The sequence below is a fragment of the Eschrichtius robustus genome, chromosome 14 (genome assembly GCF_028021215.1).
Source record: "Eschrichtius robustus isolate mEscRob2 chromosome 14, mEscRob2.pri, whole genome shotgun sequence".
NCBI classification, from domain to species: domain Eukaryota; kingdom Metazoa; phylum Chordata; class Mammalia; order Artiodactyla; family Eschrichtiidae; genus Eschrichtius; species Eschrichtius robustus.
Genome location: NC_090837.1, coordinates 3,548,704 through 3,568,584, shown reverse-complemented (window position 1 = coordinate 3,568,584; position 19,881 = coordinate 3,548,704). Strand labels below are relative to the sequence as shown.

Sequence of the window (19,881 nt, the reverse complement as noted above, 5' to 3'; positions counted from 1 at the left end):
TCAGCCAGTGCCCCCTTGGATGCCGCATCAGTCCAGCTTCAGCCCGAGGGACTTTATTAGGAGGTGACAAGGGCTACTAAGAGAATTGTTGGGGAGGCTGAAGACCAGGTTTGGCTGCATCCACTTCTTAGTCTCTGGATCATTCCCTTCAAGCTCCACGGTCCAGCGTGGGTTACCTCCGCCAGTTTGTAAGGAGGGGAGCAGGCACCCGATCCCACTTCCACCAGACCACATGCAGTGGGAGGAGGTGAGGAAGACGCCCAGACGAAGCAGCGGAAGAGGTGAAACGGATGCCAAAGAGTCGAAGCAAAAAATCGATGAGCACGGCGTATGCGGATTACCTGTTTGCTTTTATGAGTGATCAAACAAGAACTGAATACTTCCATAGGTCACTTAATGGAAATCAATGTGGCCATTATTTGTTCTTGTTTGTCGTCCTAACCAGACTGCATGCTCCCTGCGGAAAGGGGCCATGTCTATTCTAGTCACTGGGATATGTCCATGTGCCTGCAGCACAGTGGCACTCAGTAAGTATTTCTTGAAGGAACGAACAAGGAGGTAAATAAAATTATATATATATATATAGTGGGAGAGTGAAATTGTCCACCCCAAAATGTCTCTTTGGCGTGCGGATTATTATTTATTATTATTTCTAGCTGTAAACAATCAAGGCCCAAAAGACTCAGGAAGAACCTTTGACCCTCCCCCTAACTGCCCAGAGAATGTCGATGGAGGACCAGGAAGGGAGTGTCACCACAGGTAACCACAGTATCAACTAGGTGTGGAGACAGGGAGGAACCCAGCAAGGTCTGTTTGTTAAATTCCTCTCTGTGGCCCATTGTCTCTGCCTGCCCCAGCAAACATTTGTTCACCAAACATTTGCTTTTCCATCTCCATGTGAATTGCCTTCCTTCACTTTGAGGTCCCAAACCCCTACCCTCCACATCCTCTTCTGTCTTTAGCTGATAACTTAGTTTTCCTGGGTCTCTCCCATGCATACATGTAATTAAACTTGTGTTTGATTTTTCTCCTGTTCATCTGTCTCACGTCAATTTAATTCTTAGACCAGCCAGAAGAACCTCGAAGGGGAGAGGAAAATTTCTTCCTCCCAGACAATATACATACAATTATATGCATATGTGTATATGTATTCATACATATACATATGAAGGTACATATATACAACAATATACATACTGTTCATGTAAATGAACACGGAAGTAAATGAAGATATCCAAGGCTATTGAAGTTTTGCTCACAAACATCAGCATATGGCGTCAAAGGATGACGCAATAAGGGGTAATCGCTACATTGAATAACAGCTGAGCACCATTTTCACTGCCAAGAACACTCTTTCCCTGAGGGAAAATCACTGAGTAAACACCAGGGACCAAACATAATGGCCACATTGATTTCCATTAAGTGACCTATGGAAGTATTCAGTTCTTTGTTTGATCACTCATAAAAGCAAACAGGTAATCCGCATACGCCGTGCTCATCGATTTTTTGCTTCGACTCTTTGGCATCCGTTTCACCTCTTCCGCTGCTTCGTCTGGGCGTCTTCCTCACCTCCTCCCACTGCATGTGGTCTGGTGGAAGTGGGATCGGGTGCCTGCTCCCCTCCTTACAAACTGGCGGAGGTAACCCACGCTGGACCGTGGAGCTTGAAGGGAATGATCCAGAGACTAAGAAGTGGATGCAGCCAAACCTGGTCTTCAGCCTCCCCAACAATTCTCTTAGTAGCCCTTGTCACCTCCTAATAAAGTCCCTCGGGCTGAAGCTGGACTGATGCGGCATCCAAGGGGGCACTGGCTGAGCTGCGTAGCCAGGTCTTCACTGGGGTCTCGGATCTGACCAGGCTCCGCGCAGAGACGTGGACAGAGAGAGAGGGAATCACTGCTGCATGCACTGCGATTATTCCCTAATAATAGGCCCTAATAGTAGGTTAGTTAATAATAATTAACTAACAGAGTCAATGCAGGCTAGAGGTGTGTCTGCCAGGACAGGGGAGCCCAGGGCCTGGACTGCATACAGCATTCACATTGGTTCCTGCCGTGTCCAATGGCCGGGCTCAGAAGGCAATTATCAACTCTTCTTTGGAATAGTATTGCTCTGCTTTTTGAGTGGCATTACCTTTCTGCCAACGATTTATAAAATAGGAGAGTAAATGTTCTTGTGTGTGCTTTGTATTTTAGATGCGATACGTATGTTTCCTTCTGTGGTCATTCTTAGCAAGAACATTTCAAAAAGCGGGATCTCAGTCCCCTGTGAAATCTATCTAATCCTTCATTACTGTTTACTGCTGGCAAGTTAGTTAACACCTTTGGACCAAGATTGCATCATCTGTGTCAGGCAAATTGTAGTCTTGCATGGCTGTGTAGTAGAGTGGTTGTGTGCTAGCTGGGTGCACTTCACTGCTCCAGGCCTCAGTTTTCCCCATCTGTAAAGTGGGTGTGACTAAGAAACCGTAACCTGCCTCATCGTTTCTTAAGAGGCCAAAATGAGTGCATACTTGGCCCAGCGCCTGGTTTGTAGGCGGCATTGTACGGGCATTACATGAAAGAACTTTCTGTGCTGATGTTTCCTTTCTGTGTTGACATGCTAGAATTCTGTTTTAGCTGCAGAATGGTTTAAGGCATTGGTTTTCTCTTAAAGCTTCTTTGATCTCTTGGTCCAACCATCTCGGCAAAGCATGTGGTTTCTGCTCGTGGCGGGGGCGGGGGCCTGGAGTGGGTGCATTTTCTGATACTCTTTGGTAAGCAGTGTGGTAGGAACATTCAGCTCCAGCATGACAGCTTAATGACTTTCCACCATAATTTCGTATATCAAAGATGATTTTCCTTAAGCCTGGGAGTTGAGACAATATACTTTGCTGGAAAGTAAATAAGCTCAGAAGGAGGAAATGAGAATTTTCTTTGCTACTTGCAATGTTTTCACTTTTTAAAATTTCATAACATGTGCTTTCATTAAATAAAGATATCTACCCTTCTTTTTTCCTTGCCTTGTGTTTTGTTCCCCTTGGCTTCACTAAGAGATTTGAAAATGAACTGATGCGGAAGACACACCCAGAAAAGTTTAATGCAGTTTGTACTTTCAACTTGAAACTTGCCGTTGTTATACCTTCAAAATTTTAGTTAAAGGGTTAGGTATTTCAGCTGTCTTGTAAAAAAAATTTTTTTCCCTTCATGAATTCTTTTCCCCTAAATAGTTAATCACGAGAGCAGAAAAGTGTTAAAAAAAATTAAAAACAATGGGGCCTCCCTGGTGGCACAGTGGTTAAGAATCTGCCTGCCAATGCAGGGGACACGGGTTCAAGCCCTGGTCCGGGAAGATCCCACATGCTGCGGAGCAACTAAGCCTGTGAAACACAACTACCAAGCCTGCGAGCCACAACTGCTGAAGCCCGTGTGCCTAGAGCCCGTGCTCCGCGACAAGAGAAGCCACCGCAATGAGAAGTCCACGCGCCACGATGAAGAGCAGCCCCCGCTCACCGCAACTAGAGAAAGCCCGAGCGCAGCAACAAAGACCCAGTGCAGCCAAAAATAAATAAAATAAATTTATTTTAAAAAAATTAAAAATGAAGAATTTCTAACTAAAATTTATCACAAGTAAAACATGCATGTCAGAATTAATGTGTATTGCCAAAAGAAGCCTTTCATTGCACTGTTTATCTTTTCATGACAGGATGTTAGGATTATAATGCAATTCAGTGGTTTAGGATAATTTGAATGAAAAGGATCAGAAGTGGGAAATGGAAAGGTAGAGCCAGTATAGAACTAGCATGACCTTGGGAGGAAAATGAACATGTCTAAGGAGAAGAGATGGACAGGTACCCCAAAAAGTAGGCCCACTTTTGGTGGGAGTTTGGGAGGAGATGTTACTTCTGGTTTGGATAACCGGGCAAAGTTTCTCCGAAAGGTGACATTTTTCTGTGCCTTGGGGGATGAATGGGTTTTAGGGATGGAGGGTGGCATTCCTGGTGGAGAGGAAGACATGCAATTAGGAGAGAGGTGAGAAGTGGAGAGTAAAGGTTATGGAGTCCGTGCTCATACCGCTTGCCGCACGACAGGCCAGTAAATCAAGAAACGAGTAGCTGGGGCAAGGAACAGCAACTTTATTCGGAAAGCCAGCAGACCGAAAAGATGGCCTAGCGTCCCAAAGAACCATCTTACCTGAGTTAGAATTCAGGCTTCTTTTATACTAAAAGTGGAGGGGGTGTGGTTGACTGTCACAAACTTCTTGGAATCCTTTGTTCTTGCAGCTGTCCCTGAAAGTCAGATCAGGCTGTTCCTGTAAACTTCCAACAAGACAAATGTTATTCTCTGTTCTGCAGCTTTTTAGCTCCCTATGAATGGAAAAGTATTATAGCTTTAAGCATGGGCTCTTGTATATTTCAGGCTACAGGCAACATTCTTTTAGCAAAAGCAGTAGAATACAAAAGTTAAAATAAAAGAAACAGATCCAATATGGAGTCAGATTTGTTCTTCCCTGTTACATAAATAAGTAAGTAGGGAGGGGTTCCGTAACCCACATGTGCTTTGTATAAACTATATGATGAAAATCCTTTGAGTAGAAACCAGAGGGGCAGTGGAACTTGGGTAAGAGTGCCATCTCCAGAGTCAGACTGCCTGAGTTTGACTCCTGCCCCAGCACCTTCCTAGCTGTGTGATCCTGGCTAAGTTACACCAGCTCTCTGAGCTCCACTGTCCTCTCTCCTAAAGTGGGGAAAATGACTGCAGGATTGTTGGCAAGAAGTAATGCACACGTAGGACTTGGCGTAGCTTAGGCCCAGAGTAAGCAGCGAGTGAGTACTGACTGTTAACAACAGCAGTAAGCAATAAATCGTGCATGGCTTTGAGTTTATTCTTTAAAGATCTTTCTAGCAATAGCATTGTGTTTGTAGCTCCTTGTGTCCCTCTGTAACCCCACTGTTGCCCCTAGCTTGCAGAGCTCCAGCCAAAGGACAAGGGGGCTGAGTAAGGAGGCCTCTGTACAGTGGCTCCTGCAAAAATGACTGCCTGCAAGTCCACGGAGGGTGAAGCCCCCAGGAAGCAACTGACTACAAAAGCCTCTTGCGAGAGTTCTCCCTGAAGACCTAAAGAGACATTTCTCCGAAGAAGGCATACAGGTGGCCAACAGGTACATGAAAAGATGCTCAACATTGCTAACTATTAGAGAAATGCAAATCAAAACTACAATGAGGTACCACCTCACACTGGTCAGAATGGCCATCATCAAAAAGTCTACAAATCATAATGCTGGAGAAGGTGTGGAGAAAAGGGAGCCCTCCTACACAGTTGGTGGGAATGTAAGCTGGTGCAGCCACTACGGAGAACAGTATGTAGGTTTCTTAAAAAGCTAAAAATAGAGCTACCACATGATCCAGCAATCCCACTCCTGGGCATGTATCTGGAAAAAACTATAATTCAAAAAGGTACATGCACCCTTATGTTCATAGCAGCACTGTTCACAATAGCCAAGACATGGAAACAGCCTAAATGTCCATCGACAGATGAATGGATAAAGAAGATGTGGTACATATATATAATGGAATATTACACAGCCATAAAAAAGAATGAAATAATGCCATTTGCAGCAACATGGCTTATCATACTAAGTGAAGTAAGTCAGACAAAGACAGATAACATATGATATCCCTTATGTGTGAAATTAAAGTATAACACAAATGAACTTATTTTCAAAACAGAAATAAACTCAGACACAGAGAACAGACTTGTGGTTGCCGGGGAGGGCAGGGGCAGGGAGTTGGGGGGTGGAGGAGGGATGGAGTAGGAGGTTGGGATTAGCAGATGCAAACTATTACATATAGAAGGGATAAACAACAAGGTCCTACTGTAGAGCACAGGGAACTGTGTTCAGTATCTTGTGACAAACCATCATGGAAAAGAATATGAAGGTTACATATATATACATATACATATATATATATATATATATATATATAACTGGATCACTTTGCTATACAGCAGAAATTAACACAACATTGTAAATCAACAATACTTCAATAAAATAAAATAAAAAGAGTGCACCCTCTACTGGAGAGGTGAAGAAACTCATCGTTACAGGACTGTAGCAGCTTGCGGAAAAAAGACGTTATCACGTCCACTGAACTTCTGATTGGCAGGCGTTCCTTCCCGTGTCTGGTGCGAGAAATTGCTCAGAACTTCCAAACAGATCTGTACTTTCAGAGTGCAGCTACCCGTGCTTTGTGAGAGGCCAGCAAGGCCCGTCTGGTTGTCATTTTGGAAGACACCAGCCTGTATGCAATCCATGCCCAATGTGTAATAGTTACGCCAAAGGACATCCAGCCAGCATGCTGCTTACACCGAGAACATGCTTAAGACGACTCAGATGGGAAACCTTTCATTGTTTAAAAAAAATTCTCTTCTTGTTTGATAGTTCTGCACGTTAGATTTTTTTCCCCCCAATGGATGCAAAAGGTACCTAAGTGTATGATTGTTGAGTGGAAAAATAGAGGGCAGAAATCAGGGATTGGCAGTTTTTCCATTTTCATTTTGTATGTGAATTTTTTTTAAAAATTATTATTTATTTATTTATTTATGGCTGTGTTGGGTCTTCGTTTCTGTGCGAGGGCTTTCTCCAGTTGCGGCGAGCGGGGGCCACTCTTCATCGCGGTACGCGGGCCTCTCACTATCGCGGCCTCTCTTGTTGCGGAGCACAGGCTCCAGAGGCGCAGGCTCAGTAGTTGTGGCTCACGGGCCCAGCTGCTCCGCGGCATGTGGGATCTTCCCGGACCAGAGCTCGAACTCGCGTCCCCTGCATCGGCAGGCAGATTCTCAACCACTGTGCCACCAGGGAAGTCCTTGTATGTGAATTTTTAATGTAAAAGCAGAGACAGTAATTCAGGTCATAATGTTTCAGCAAACAAGTTTCAGAAGTTGAATTTTATAAAAATTATAAATAAACCTGTTAAAATATTCTGGATAATGCCAGCATTTGGATTTTCTTAAAGCAAGTAAATTTCTGTTTTTAAAAATTTTTATTGAAATATAGTTGATTTGCAATGTTGTGTTAGTTTCAGGTGTACAGCACAGTGGATCAGTTATACATATAAACATGCATGTATCTCTTTTAGATTCTTTCCCATTATAGATTATTACAAGATATTGAGTAGAGTTCCCCGTGCTATAAAGTAGGACCTTGTTGTTTACCTATTTTATATGTAGTAGTGTGTATCTATTAATACCAAACTCCTAATTTATCCCTCCCCTCCTCCCTTTCCCCTTTGGTAACCATAGTTTTGTTTTCTATGTCTGTGAGTCTATTTCTGTTTTGTAAATAAGTTCGTTTGTATCATTTTTTTAGATTCCATATAAAGCGATCTCATATGATATTTAAAACAAGTAAATTTCCAGCTGATGGCAACTAAATGGTCTTTGCAGCATTTTAATCGTATGGTAGATTCCATCCATTCACTACAGTTTTCTGAGTTGCTTTACATACATGTGTTTAGTGGTTTGTGTCTTCTGTACTGTTCCTGCAAGTTTGTTATTAAAATAAATTAAGCTATAAAAAAAGTCTAGGAATAATTTCAATTTCTTTAGGCATCCAGATTTGCTGTGTTCGCCGTCAAAGTGATGTCATGATCTCGGGGATGTAAGTGTGCTTTGCATTTCTGGTTCCTTGGGATACATCTCAGGCGTATGAGTAGTTTGAAGGATTTGGGGTTACACACACACACACAGCATTTCCTTGCCAAATGGAACTTAAATGAAGTTTCTGGAAAACACAAAATTATTCAGTTAGTATGATAAACTCTCTAGGGATATCATATTCATTAAACTGACTTGGTTTGTAATTCCTGGTACCTACTGGTGAAGTGTGAACGAGAATAGAAATTGAATCTGCTTTCACTTCTAAGCTCATCAGCAGTAACAGGACAAGCCGGCAGACACTGCATTCGTAAAATGTGTTTACACCCTCATCTGCCTCTGTCTTTGAAGACACGTTTAGAATTTTGTCTTACACGTGCATAAATTTAAGAATATTTTGTCAGTTATTTTAAAATTGTTTTCATTGTTAATAAAACCAGTGGAGGGGTGGTGCAGGGCAAAACCAGTCTATTGATTGTTTCATTGAAGAGTTTGCAGTTGGATGAACCAGATGTGATAAATATATTCTGCAGCTCCATCCTAACTAGGCTTATAGGAACGCTGTGACAGATGGAACCGTATCCCTTAAGATCCTCTTGGTACCTCAGTAAGTAAATTTACCTGAGAAGAGCTCATTGTGCACAAAGAGTATTATAGTTTGGCTTCTGATGGTTGGGAATAAGGTGTGCTCCTCCGTGGACACGATGCTTACCTTCAGGTGTTCGGGTGTCTTTCTCTTGCTGAGAAGTGTGGCAGTGTCACTGGGAACGTACGCATTTGAGATTAAGTGTATACATATTTTTGTATTAGTGGTGCAATCTGCAGCTTTCATTCTTATTCTTTTTAGAAGGGCTTTGATATTTAACTGTGTTCTTCTACTACTTGTATAGCAGTTACTATGTCTCAGAAATAGTTGTAAGCGCTGAACGTGTTTCTCATTTTACGAGATGAAGAACCCAAGGCCCAGACACGTCCAGTAATGTGTGCACGGCTGCGTGGCTAGTGGCTGGTTTTGGGGGGGACTTCACCCGGGCGATCTGTCTCCAGAGCCCCTCTCAGCCTGTACCGCCTCTCTCTCTGGCCTCTGGATATCTACATACAAGTTTGCTTAAAAACACATGGCGTCAAAAATGTTGGTATAGCGGATCAGCTTGAAAACACTGCTGTTAATTTTTGCATTAATTCAACAAACATATTGACCACCAGGGATGCAATAGGACAAAACACGGTGCCTGTCCCAAAGGACACATTTCCTCCAGATGTGAAATAGGAGTGAAATGCAGACTCAAGCATATTAGATTGTAACTAATTAAAAAGTTGGACTTGGTTTTTTAATTAATTTATTTATTTTTTATTTTTTGGCTGGGTTGTGTCTTCGTTGCCACGCGCGGGCTTTGCTCTAGTTGCGGCGAGCGGGGGCTACTCTTCGTTGCGGTGCGCGGGCTTCTCATTGCGGTGGCCTCTCTTGTTGCAGAGCATAGGTTCTAGGCACGTGGGCTTCAGTAGTTGTGGCTCGTGGGCTCCATAGTTGTGGCTCGCGGGCTCTAGAGCGCAAGCTCAGTAGTTGTGGTGCACGGGCTTAGTTGCTCCGCGGCATGTGGGATCTTCCTGGACCAGGGCTCGAACCCCTGTCCCCTGCATTGGCAGGCGGATTCTTAACCACTGTGCCACCAGGGAAGACCTGGACTTGGCTTTTTAAAACTTGAAATATAATTCATATGCCATAAAATGCGCCATTTTAAAGTATATAATCCATTGGTTTTTAGTATAGTCACAAAGTGTTGCTACCATCACTCCTATCTAATTCTGGAACATTTTCATTACCCCCTCAAAAATTCCACACTCATTAGCAGTCATTCCCCATTCTCCCCACCCCCCCGTCCCTAGCAACTACTACTCTACTTTCTTTCTCTATGGAATTGTCTATTCTGGACATTTCACGTAAAAAGAGCCACAATGTATGGCCTTCTGTGTCTGGCTTCTTTCACTTAGCATCATGTTTTCAAGGTTCATCCACGTTGTAGCATAAATCAGTCCTTCATTCCTTTTTGTGGCTGAATAACATTTCGTTGTATGGACAGACAACATTTTGTTTCCCATGTGTCAGCTCATGGATGTGCCCTTGGTTTAAAATTGTGTGTCTGGGAAGGCTCCCTGTTAGAAATAAAATTTTAATGTGGTCAGATCCTTTGTCTTAGAGGTACCAAGGGTTCCAACTCCTTCTGCCTCAAAGGTTTTATGACAAAATCCACCACTGTAATGAACCCGACAATCCTTTCAGTGAAGTGTTGTGTTGTCAGATTTTCCCTTGACTATAAGTGACTTCTGTTTCAAGACCTTGAGTTGGGTGGACGGCTCTTGCGCTTTTGTACCTGGGGCTTCACCAGGCTCTTATCTTACAGGCCAAACAGGAAACAGGAATACAGTTGGCCCCCTGTATCTGTGGGTTCTGCATTTGCGGATTCAACCAACCATGGATTGAAAATATTCAGAAAAAAAATTCCAGAAAGTTCCAAAAAGCAAAACTTGAATTTGCTGTGCATTGGCAACTATTCCATTGCATTTATATTTATATTCGTATTGTAAGTAATCTAGAGGGATTTAAAGTATACAGGAGGGTGTGCATAGGTTATATGCAAGTACTACACCATCTTATATAAGGGACTTGAGCATCCGCGGATTTTGGTATCTGAGGGGGTCCTGGCACCAACCCCCTGTGGATACTGAGGGACGACTCTATATGTATATTTCTTTAAACTTTCTCTCAAGTCCTTCTCTTTTCCTTATTACTTTGTAGTAGCTGGACTCAGGAGTATTATTTCCTGTTTGATTTGTTTTTTCCCTTTCTGAATTGTTACGTTTGGCTCTGTTGCCATAATCTGCAATTCTCTTGAGACTTAGATTCATTTCTGACTTTTCCTAAAATTCATCTTTGTCCCTTTTCAGGTTGATCCAGTGTTCACAAGGGAAGTAAAAGCCAAAGTAAAGAGGTAAGTGTAGGTGTTTTGCAGGAGAGGAAACCTAGTGACCGATAAATGATCCCAGTTGCCAGCCCTCGCCGTGTCCCAGGCTCTGTTCCCAGCAGTTTACTAATAATTCCTCCTTTAATCGCCTGTGCGATCAGGGTGATCCTGTGCCATCCTAGGCACTGTTATTTTCCCCATTTACAAGCCAGGAAGCTGATACCCTGGAAGCATCAGCAGTTCCCTAAGGGGCGGCAGCACGGACACACGTGTGAAGACGTGCAGCCTCACTAGGTCAGGAAATTCCCAGGAAACCCACTTTGAGGTTACAATTGTCACTGATCACATTGGCCAAAACTGAAAAGACTTAAAACCTCTGCTGGTGAGGGTGAAAATTGCTGCCACCCCTTTAGAGGGCAGTTTGTCAGAGTCTTTGTTATCAATTGCATTTGTCTGCCAGTAGCCCAATAACACTGGCTTACACACCCTGGGGCTTAACTGCTCACATAAAAAAAATCTGAGGTCGTTGGTCCAGGACCAAGTAAGACTTCAGCTCCTGTCTTGCCGTCCTGCAGTCCCTTCCTGTGACTTCCATCCCTAAGGTGACAGTGGCTGTAGAAATCACGTGTCACATTCCGAATTTTAAGTGGGGAGATGAGGAAGGACAAGAGCCAGAAGGGTTACCTCCCATTTGGGTCAGCCCCTTTTTATGTGAACTTACTCACACCCCCAGGATTCCAGCTCCTCTCACTGGCCACACCATCACCCCAGGGGACTGGAAAACTGATTTCATCCCCATATGCAATCAGGTGTCTTTATGTTGCTCATAGATACAGAATGCATGTATGTAAAAGTATAACCAATTATGTGAAAGGATAACCTCAAAATCCTGAGACTGGTGGAGAGGGGTAGGGGATGGGGAAGAATGTCTGTATTTTTGGGTGAAAAAAAAAAGAAAACAAGACAAAACCTATGTGACAAAGTGCTGGGAACCTGGGTATTGGTTGAGTTTCTCTATTTTACTATTTCTCTCTGTTTATGATACATCTATGATTCTCTTTCTGTGTATCTTTAAAAAAAGAATTTGAAGAAAGGTTGCATTATTAGGAAAGGTTTGTTTTCTAAATCATTCAGAGAAAAAATGGCAAGAGCTGTACCTCTGACGTCCAGTATCTGAGAAGCACGTGTCTCCTTGGTCAGAGGACTTCAGAATGACAGCGGGTGTGTTAACAGGTTTCCTCTCTCTCTTATCAGGGATGGATATAGAATAGATTCTCACTCCAGTATGGTTTTCTGTATTGAATCCTTTAGCAGTAATGCTTCCCTGTGGATCTAGGGTATTTCTCCAAAATTGTCGTCTCCCCTTCTCCCAGCCCCTCCCCGTAAGATTCCCAGCCGTAAGCTGTCTCTCTGCTCCATGTTGTTCCAGGACCGCTGGGGTACGATTGATCGGGGAGATGGCTCAGGAAGACCTCCACGCGGTCGTGAAGAATTGCTTCGCAGTGGTGAATAGCTCTGTCTCTGAAGGCATGTCAGCCGCAATCCTGGAGGTAATGATCTAACGGGTACTGAAAGTGGAAATATGAAATTGTCCATCACCCCTTTTCTCAGTTATGGAGGTGATGCCTTTGTCAATAAAGTTGTGCCCTTCTCAAAGCTAACAAAGTGAAACGGCATTTCCTCGGGATTTCTAAAGTCGTTTTTAAGTTCTGTCTGGGACTTAAGAATACTATTTTCTTTCTCCTTGCCATTTTTCCTTGCCAGCTACAAATTGAAATAAAACTAGGATAGTGTTGCCTCTCTGACTTGCCACTTAGCTTCAACAGGAAGGCGGCTGAGGCTATGAAGGGTCGGGACAGGATGTGGGGTGAAGGTGTGTTTTGTAGGGAGCCTCCTTTTGTCTTGATTTCTTCTCCCTCTTTTCAGTGTGTCCTGTGATCCCAGAATTTAGGGGATAAGAAAGGGTTGGGCTTGGATTTCCCTGGCGGTCCAGTGGTTAAGACTCTGTGCTTCCACTGCAGGGGGCACGAGTTCTATCCCTGGTCGGGGAACAAAAATCCTGCAGGCACTGGCACAGCCAAAGAAAAACAGAAAGAAAGGGTTGGGCTTGTGCACATGGCAGGGGGTGGGGCTTCCTACACGAAGGAGAGTAGTTGCAGATGCACAAGGCGGTGGGGATGAGGGTGGACCTCATCTCTCTGTCTGGTGTTCAGCTCTGAAAATCTCTTACGCTACTTGGGCTAAGTGTGCACAGCCCAGCACAGCCCTGCAGTCTGTTGCTGGAGTTATCTGTGTTTTGCAGGGAGAGGCTGAAATAAAAAGCCCCTGCTCTTGATCCTGGCAGCCTCTGGGTTGAGTGTATCAGCTCTTGGGTTAGAGGGACTTAATCCAACCTCACAGCCCTTTGCAATCTCTTCTCCTCACTGAGCGTTTTACGTGATGGGGTGTCTTACCAGGATATCTTAAACTGCTTCGTGCTGATGACCTGAGTAATCCCCAGCGTGCCTCTAATGCAAAAGGATTTTCCTTTCCCTTATTTTGCTGTCGGTTCACAGCACACTGGGTTCCTTTTCAAGAGTGATCTTAGCAAAGAGGAGACTCCGTCCCTCCCGTCATAACCAGCTTTCAGTGCTGGATTTTCTTCATATCATTAAATCACAAGCCATCCCTCGCATGGAATCTCCTTTAGTTCTCACACAATAGATGCCTTGTAAGTCCTCTTGGTTAGCGCATGATAAAACTTGCTGTAGAAACAGAAACGTTTGGCGATTGGTCCTCCAGGTCTTTAAATCGTGTTTCACATCCCCTTTCTCAGGACGCTGGTTTCTTACTTCAGGGTCTACTTAGAGCGCTGCTATTATTTCATCATAAGTATTTGTAACATCCATTTATTCCTTTGGATGCTAGTTGAATTTACCATCCAAAGTTACAATTTGTGAATTTCAGTGTTTCAGAGACCATGGTAAATAATTAAAGCTGGAAAAAAAATCACGCTCCCTAAATTTAAGAAATGACTGATGTCGCATGCCTAATATTTTCTGTGAATGTGGCATCATTTAAAAAAGCAAACAAAGAAAACCAAAAACAAAGTATTGTGGGCAGGGGTAGTATATACGGAACGCCTGTAATTCCAGTGTTCAGAAGCTTTCAAAGCACAGAGCTTGGATTTGTAACGTGTTCATCTTCAGCCAGATGTTGAATACCTCAATACCTCAGTCTAAGCCTAATGATTAGCATTAATCTCCGTTGTGGTTTAGAATCAGCTTTCGACTAGAGTCACTGGAGCGATACATTGTACTCTCCCTGTTAGCTTTAAACATGTACATTCTTACAGTACCACATCCTCAAGCCATTGCTGAATCGCTCCTTTGTATGTAAATACACATTTTTTTTCTCCCCCAACTTCTTAAGAAAAGGTAAAGTGGAATTTGGGAATGATTTTATAACCAGCACACACAGCAGTTCATTGCAGATGAATTGCTGTCAAATTCCATTTACTTCAAAGGAAAGGCAGCTGTTAGCAATTCTGTCTGCCTTCAAATGGCGACACTGTGTTCCTTTTGAAAATTCCAAAATAACCTTTGGGCTGAGGGTTTTGAATGAAACTGATTTTAGAGGAGTCCTGGAGGGTGGATTTCATTAGAATCAATTCAAAGAACCAAAGTGGTTAATCACAGAATAAGTGCGTATCACTTTTGAAGGAAGGGATGCTTTGACCTTTCAGAATTAGCTTTGTTTTGTCATGGAAGCATGTGAAAATCCATTTGCTATGACACACTTCTTTTGCTGATAAACTCCAAAAACCAAGCGTTAGCTGGATGCCCGGGCACTAGAGTAGACACCCCTACAAAGAATCTGTTGTTTCAAGTTTGGGCTTATTATGGAGTTGAACTCTACACAGAATTAGAAGAATACAAAAAATTATTATTATCATTAATTTTTGTTTTGTTTTGGCCATGTGACATGCGGGATCTTAGTTCCCCGACCAGGGATCGAACCTGGGCCCCCTGCAGTGGAAGCGCGGAGTCCTGACCACTGGACTGCCGGGGAAGTCCCAGAAAGTTATTTGCTTATCCCACTCTTCCTCCCTGGGCTCTCCTCCCTGCCCTGGAGCGCACACACACACACCCCTCAACCTCCAGGTCAAAGTTTTCACTGCCCAGAGGAGAGGAAGGCATCTTCTAAAGCAAAGAGCAGTAAGAAGGTAATTCTTGGGCTCTTAGCTTCCAGGCCCAGGACCTAGTGATGAAAGATTCATTTCAGGGCTTTTCAAGGATAACTGTGACCCTGTGTCATTTTGGCTAATTTCAAAAGTGTGTGGGGCAGAGCTGCGCCCTTCCCACTTGGAAAACGGGAGGACTTTTGGAGTTGTCACAACTAGGAGGCTGCTACTGGCATTTAGTTTGGCGGGGAGGGAGTGCAGACAGGCAAAGTAGTTTTCAACGTGCAGGACGGTCTTTGCGTCAAAGGTCTGTCCCCAAGATGCCACTGGCATCCCCGTCGAGAAACGCTCTAAACTCCGTGGTGTCAGATCCAAACGCACTGTGCATGCACATCAATGGAGCCCTCGGACCAGCCGCGTCCCCACGTGACAAGCAGTGATCATGGTGCTGGACATATGCCCAGTTAAGGCCACTGAAATGCACGCAGACCTCTCTGCAAGGAAATCTGGACCCCAGAGGTTTCAACCTCGGGTGTGCATCAGAATTCCCTCTGAAGCTTAAGAAACCATCGGTATGAGTGACGGCGCCCTGCAAAAGCTCTCTTGGCTGTGCTGACGCGGAGCCCTGGCGGCCGTGCTTCCAAAGGCTCTTCTGCGTGTAGACTGGGGGCCGTGTCTCTGGAAACCTCTGTTAGCCCCGCTGAAGACGGTGCACCAGCAACAAAGCTTTTTAAAAAGGTCAAACAGGAAGCTTCCACCTACCTGCTGGAAGGTTGAAGAGCTCATCGGGGGGCAAGAGAAATTCAGTAACTGCAAACTCGACCGGCTGTTAGGTGCCCCTTCAGCTCTGATGTTTCCTCTTTTTTGTCCCAAAACGGGGCCCCAGATTCCAGGTTTGAGCGACTCTCTGCTCCAAGCCCGACCCCCTCCACTGCCCCTTTCCCTCCACTGTCACGACCAGAAGGGGTTCAGAGGGCGAGCTCGCCCATCTCCAAACACCGTCTCGCCCAAGACGTTGCCAGGCCCGGTTCTCATCAGGACCAGCTTCACAGCACTGCTGTATTCTGGGACTTTGCCTTTCTTGCAGACACAGTTTGTTTTTAAAGAGGTGACTTCACACCTGAAGAAAGTGACTTGTGAATCAACCATCTGATTCCTTAATGCCATGTCTTGGCTCTATGAAAATAGCATTTCCATGTGCTTACTTATTCTTAAGATGCCTCCTTTCTTTGTTTTTCTTTTTTCTTTTATTGGAGTATAGTTGATTTACAATATTTTGTTCGTTTTAGGTGTACAGCAAAGTGATTCAGTTATACATATGTCTATCTATGTATCTATATTCTTTTTTTCTGATTCTTTTCTATTATACGTTATTACAAGATATTGAATATAGTTCCCTGTGCTATACGGTAAATCCTTGCTGTTTATCAAGACATCTCCTTTCTTAAAGACAGTTTATTTTTAAGAGGGGACTTTGAAATTAGTTTTCTCTGAATATACTGCTTTCAGAGTACATTTAAGTATCATCTTCCTCCACCCAACTCACAACTTCAAGACTCAGACTGTATTTCTCTCTTTCTTTTTGAGGAATAGTTGATGTACCTTATAAGTTTCAGATGTTCACCATAGTGATTCACAATTTTTAAAGGTTATACTCCATTAAGAGTTATTATAAAATATTGGCTATATGCCCTGTGCTGTACAATATATCCTAGTAGCTTATTTATTTTATATGTAGTAGTTTGTACCTCTTAACCCCCTCCCCCTATCTTTCCCCTCCCCCTTCCCTCTCCCCACTGGTAACCACTAGTTTGTTCTCTGTATCTGTGAGTCTGCTTCTTTTTTGTTTGTTTTTTTTTTTATGGGGGGGATTCCACATGTAAGTGATATCACACAGTATTTGTCTTTCTCTTTCTGACTTATTTTACTTAGCATCATGCCCTCCAAGTCCATCCATGTCATTGCAAATGGCAACATTTCCAGATTGAATTTCATCCTTTCTGCTGAACTGCAGTTTTCCTTGAAGGCAAGGAGCATATCCTCTGCAACCTTGAACCCTCCCCCAAAGTCTAGCTTTGTACCATCAATAATCAATAAATATTCATTGGATTGAGCAAAGCTAAACTACCATACGTTACCACCTCTTTGACTCGCCTTTAATCAACTGGTCTCATCACCCAAACCTCCTGTGTCTTGCCCTTTGCAGGTTGATGATTATTTGTTGAAAGAGGGACAAGGAATGGGTGATCTCACTGGCCCACGGCCTTACTTGTGTGTTGGGTGCTTGGCGTGCACTGGTTGATATACAAGTAAGTCTGTACTACGGGAGGGATGACAGGATCTTTCTTTTGTTTTGCTGAAACAGGGATAGAAACTCTGTCCTCCCTCAGGATCGGCCGGTTCTGAGATTCTCTGATGGCTACTTTTATAGACCTGCATTTACATCTTCATATCTGTATTTATAGAATCTCCTCTCAATCTGTGTGTCTGCCACAGTTTCTCCAGAATACACCGGTGCTTAACGACATCAGTGGATAAATGTACCATTTGGATTGGAAGATGCTTCAGGGCCCACCTGGGACAGAGAACGATGAGAACAGAGCTAGCCGTGTGCCCTGACACGTGTCATCAGCCTCTAGCGCGCCTCCCCTCTAAAATGAGACGGTGGGGTGAGATGAGACGGCCTGGAAGGTCTCATCTACGTGGAAGATTCTGCGGTCCCTTGACAGATGCCTGGAAATGGAATCACAGTGGGTCATGCCAGTTGGATGCGCTGATGACCTGAACAGGGCGACGAGCAGGGAGCGGAGCCATCAGGCATCATGTCGTCTCACTCACCGTGACTATATTACGACCCTGTAACTTACATGGTCAATGTCAGCTTAAGCCGTCAACCACCTAAGTGGTATTTGTGCAGAATGACATCTGAAATTTTCATTTACTCTGGAAAGTTTAGCCTCTCGTTCCCAAATGACAAAACTGGAGCCCAGGAAGAGGTCCGGTACCGGGTGTCGAACTTCGACTCCGTTTCCCCAGAATGACTGATGAGCAATGAATTTGAGACCCGCCGTGTTAGTCGAGGGCAAAGCCTCCACCAGGGCAAGACCAAGGTCTCACAAGTCCTGGCTTGTGCCCTTCTCCAAAATACCAGACTGCACCCACGGTATGTCAGAACCCAAGGTCCAACCAGTGGGTTCATAAAGCACCTGGGACCCTAATGTTGAGATGCGGCCGTTTGGGTCACTTTTTGCCTGTGCTGCTGAGTTTCCTTGTTTGTAGCTTCCTGAATGTAGTGACAGTGGAAGGTCCCAATTTTTACCCTGCACGATAAGAGCGGAATAGCACGACTCGGAGACTTTCTGTGACCATGAAAGGCCGCCAGGAGAGGCTGTTGCGGTGCTGGGGAGGGGGCTGTGCAGTGGGGGACGAGCAGGAGGGCTCCAGTCCGAGCAGCCGGCCAGCTCCACCGCCTTCCCCGATGGTGGGAACAGCATCGTCTCGGGGGGGCAGAAAGGAGGGCTGTCCTCTCTCCTCTGACCTCATCCAGGGCCTGGATCTCAAACCCAACGTATACTGGGAAGATACAGGCGACACAGAACCGGAAGACCAGGTGCGCTCACCAAGAAGGCTGCTGACAAGAAGACGATCATAGTGTGAACCATCGACGTATAATTAATTTACGTTCAGATGCTTCTGGAACATTTGATCCGCAAGCATTGGCTGAGCTCTTAACTATGTGTCACACATGGCTCTGGGCACTTGGGCGTTGGTGGCGTTTGTGCCACGTGAAGTCCTTGGTTTCAGAGCTTCCCATGGTAATATACTAAGCGGCTGAGATTGGGGAACTTTACCTTTCTGAAAACCGAATGTCACCCCTTTGTGACCAAATTGTTTATTACGTGAAATTAGACACCGCCTGCCGAATTGGAGTGCCTAAAACATCCTTGTGTACAGTAAGAGCCAGAATATTGGTTTGCGGATAGCATCCCCTCAGGGCTGCCTCTGGACACCAAGGTGTGAAGGGATGTCCCTCTCACCTGCTGAAAGGCACCGGTCACATGAAAGCTGGGCTGGCCCCTGTGAAAGTCACCATGGGAGAGTCAATGTAGAGAACTGAAATGGAGCTGGGAAGGGCTGGCCTAATCCTGTATGTTTCTAAGTGCCCCCCTACCGGGCAGGTGAGGCCAACACTGCATGCCGCGCTTCTGGGCATCTTTTTGAGGCCTCGATGCCGGGTTGTGCCAGACTATGGGGTGCCCCAGCCTGGCTGATCCCAGCCCTTTGGGACTGGAAAGGCTGCCTAGTGGATAATCGGAATGATAAATCGTGCTTCTCCTCACTGTTGTGCGCGTGCCAAAGGGACGTGTGCGGCCCTGGTGGCATTCGTATGGCTGGCGCTGGAAGAAAATTACTCATCGGGGAAAGTAACGATGGTGGTTAAAAAGGTATACTCCACGCTGCCGCCGAAGAAGTGTCGACTGAACATTTGGAGAGAGAGGGTTTCTTTGTGACATCGCGGTAACGATGTCAGACAGACCATTACAATATGTAGTTTCCCAAGACTCGCAAATACAGTCAGTCATTAAGATTCAGTATGTAGTTGGAAAATCTGGGGTTTGGATTGGGAAATCATTTTCGGCAAGCTTTTGGGGTACTTTTTGTGCGGTGCCAGAGGTCCAGTTAAGCTAAGACGTTATTCTCCCACAGACTGGCTCATCTGGCCACAGAAGCTCTTACATGATCGCCCACCTCTCCTTTGTTCTTTTCGTCCTTTTAGGCGATGGATTTGGAAGTCCCTGTGTTGGCAAGGAACATCCCTGGGAACGCGGCAGTGGTGAAGCACGAAGTTACAGGATTGCTGTTTTCCGACCCTCAGGTGAAGGAGAGCAACTTCCCCATGTTCACCTGGTCTGAGTAGCTTTCGTTTGTGTGCGGTGATCAAGAGTCTGTGATCTGCGTCTTTGTGATTAGCTCTTGGCGTTCCCTCTATAATCAGTAGAAGAGTGTGTGGGGGCAGTGTCACTGTTGTCACATGGGCAGCTGCCTGGACGTGTCCCTAAAAGAAACCTAGGGACTTTCAAGAAACCCGAGACTTGAGTTCTGTTTCTGAGGCCGCTGGTGA

General features: G+C 44.7%; 1 protein-coding gene across 4 annotated transcripts in view; it reads left to right on the top strand.

The window, feature by feature from the left end:
• Positions 1-19,881, top strand: part of GLT1D1 (glycosyltransferase 1 domain containing 1) — a 106,036-nt gene that overhangs the window by 69,176 nt on the left and 16,979 nt on the right. For all 4 annotated transcript variants that reach the window (XM_068562887.1, XM_068562888.1, XM_068562886.1 and 1 more), the window contains 3 exons: positions 10,581-10,624; positions 12,027-12,147; positions 19,537-19,635. In XM_068562887.1, the coding sequence (XP_068418988.1) occupies positions 10,581-10,624; positions 12,027-12,147; positions 19,537-19,635 (264 nt within the window). The remainder of the gene's footprint in view (positions 1-10,580; positions 10,625-12,026; positions 12,148-19,536; positions 19,636-19,881) is intronic.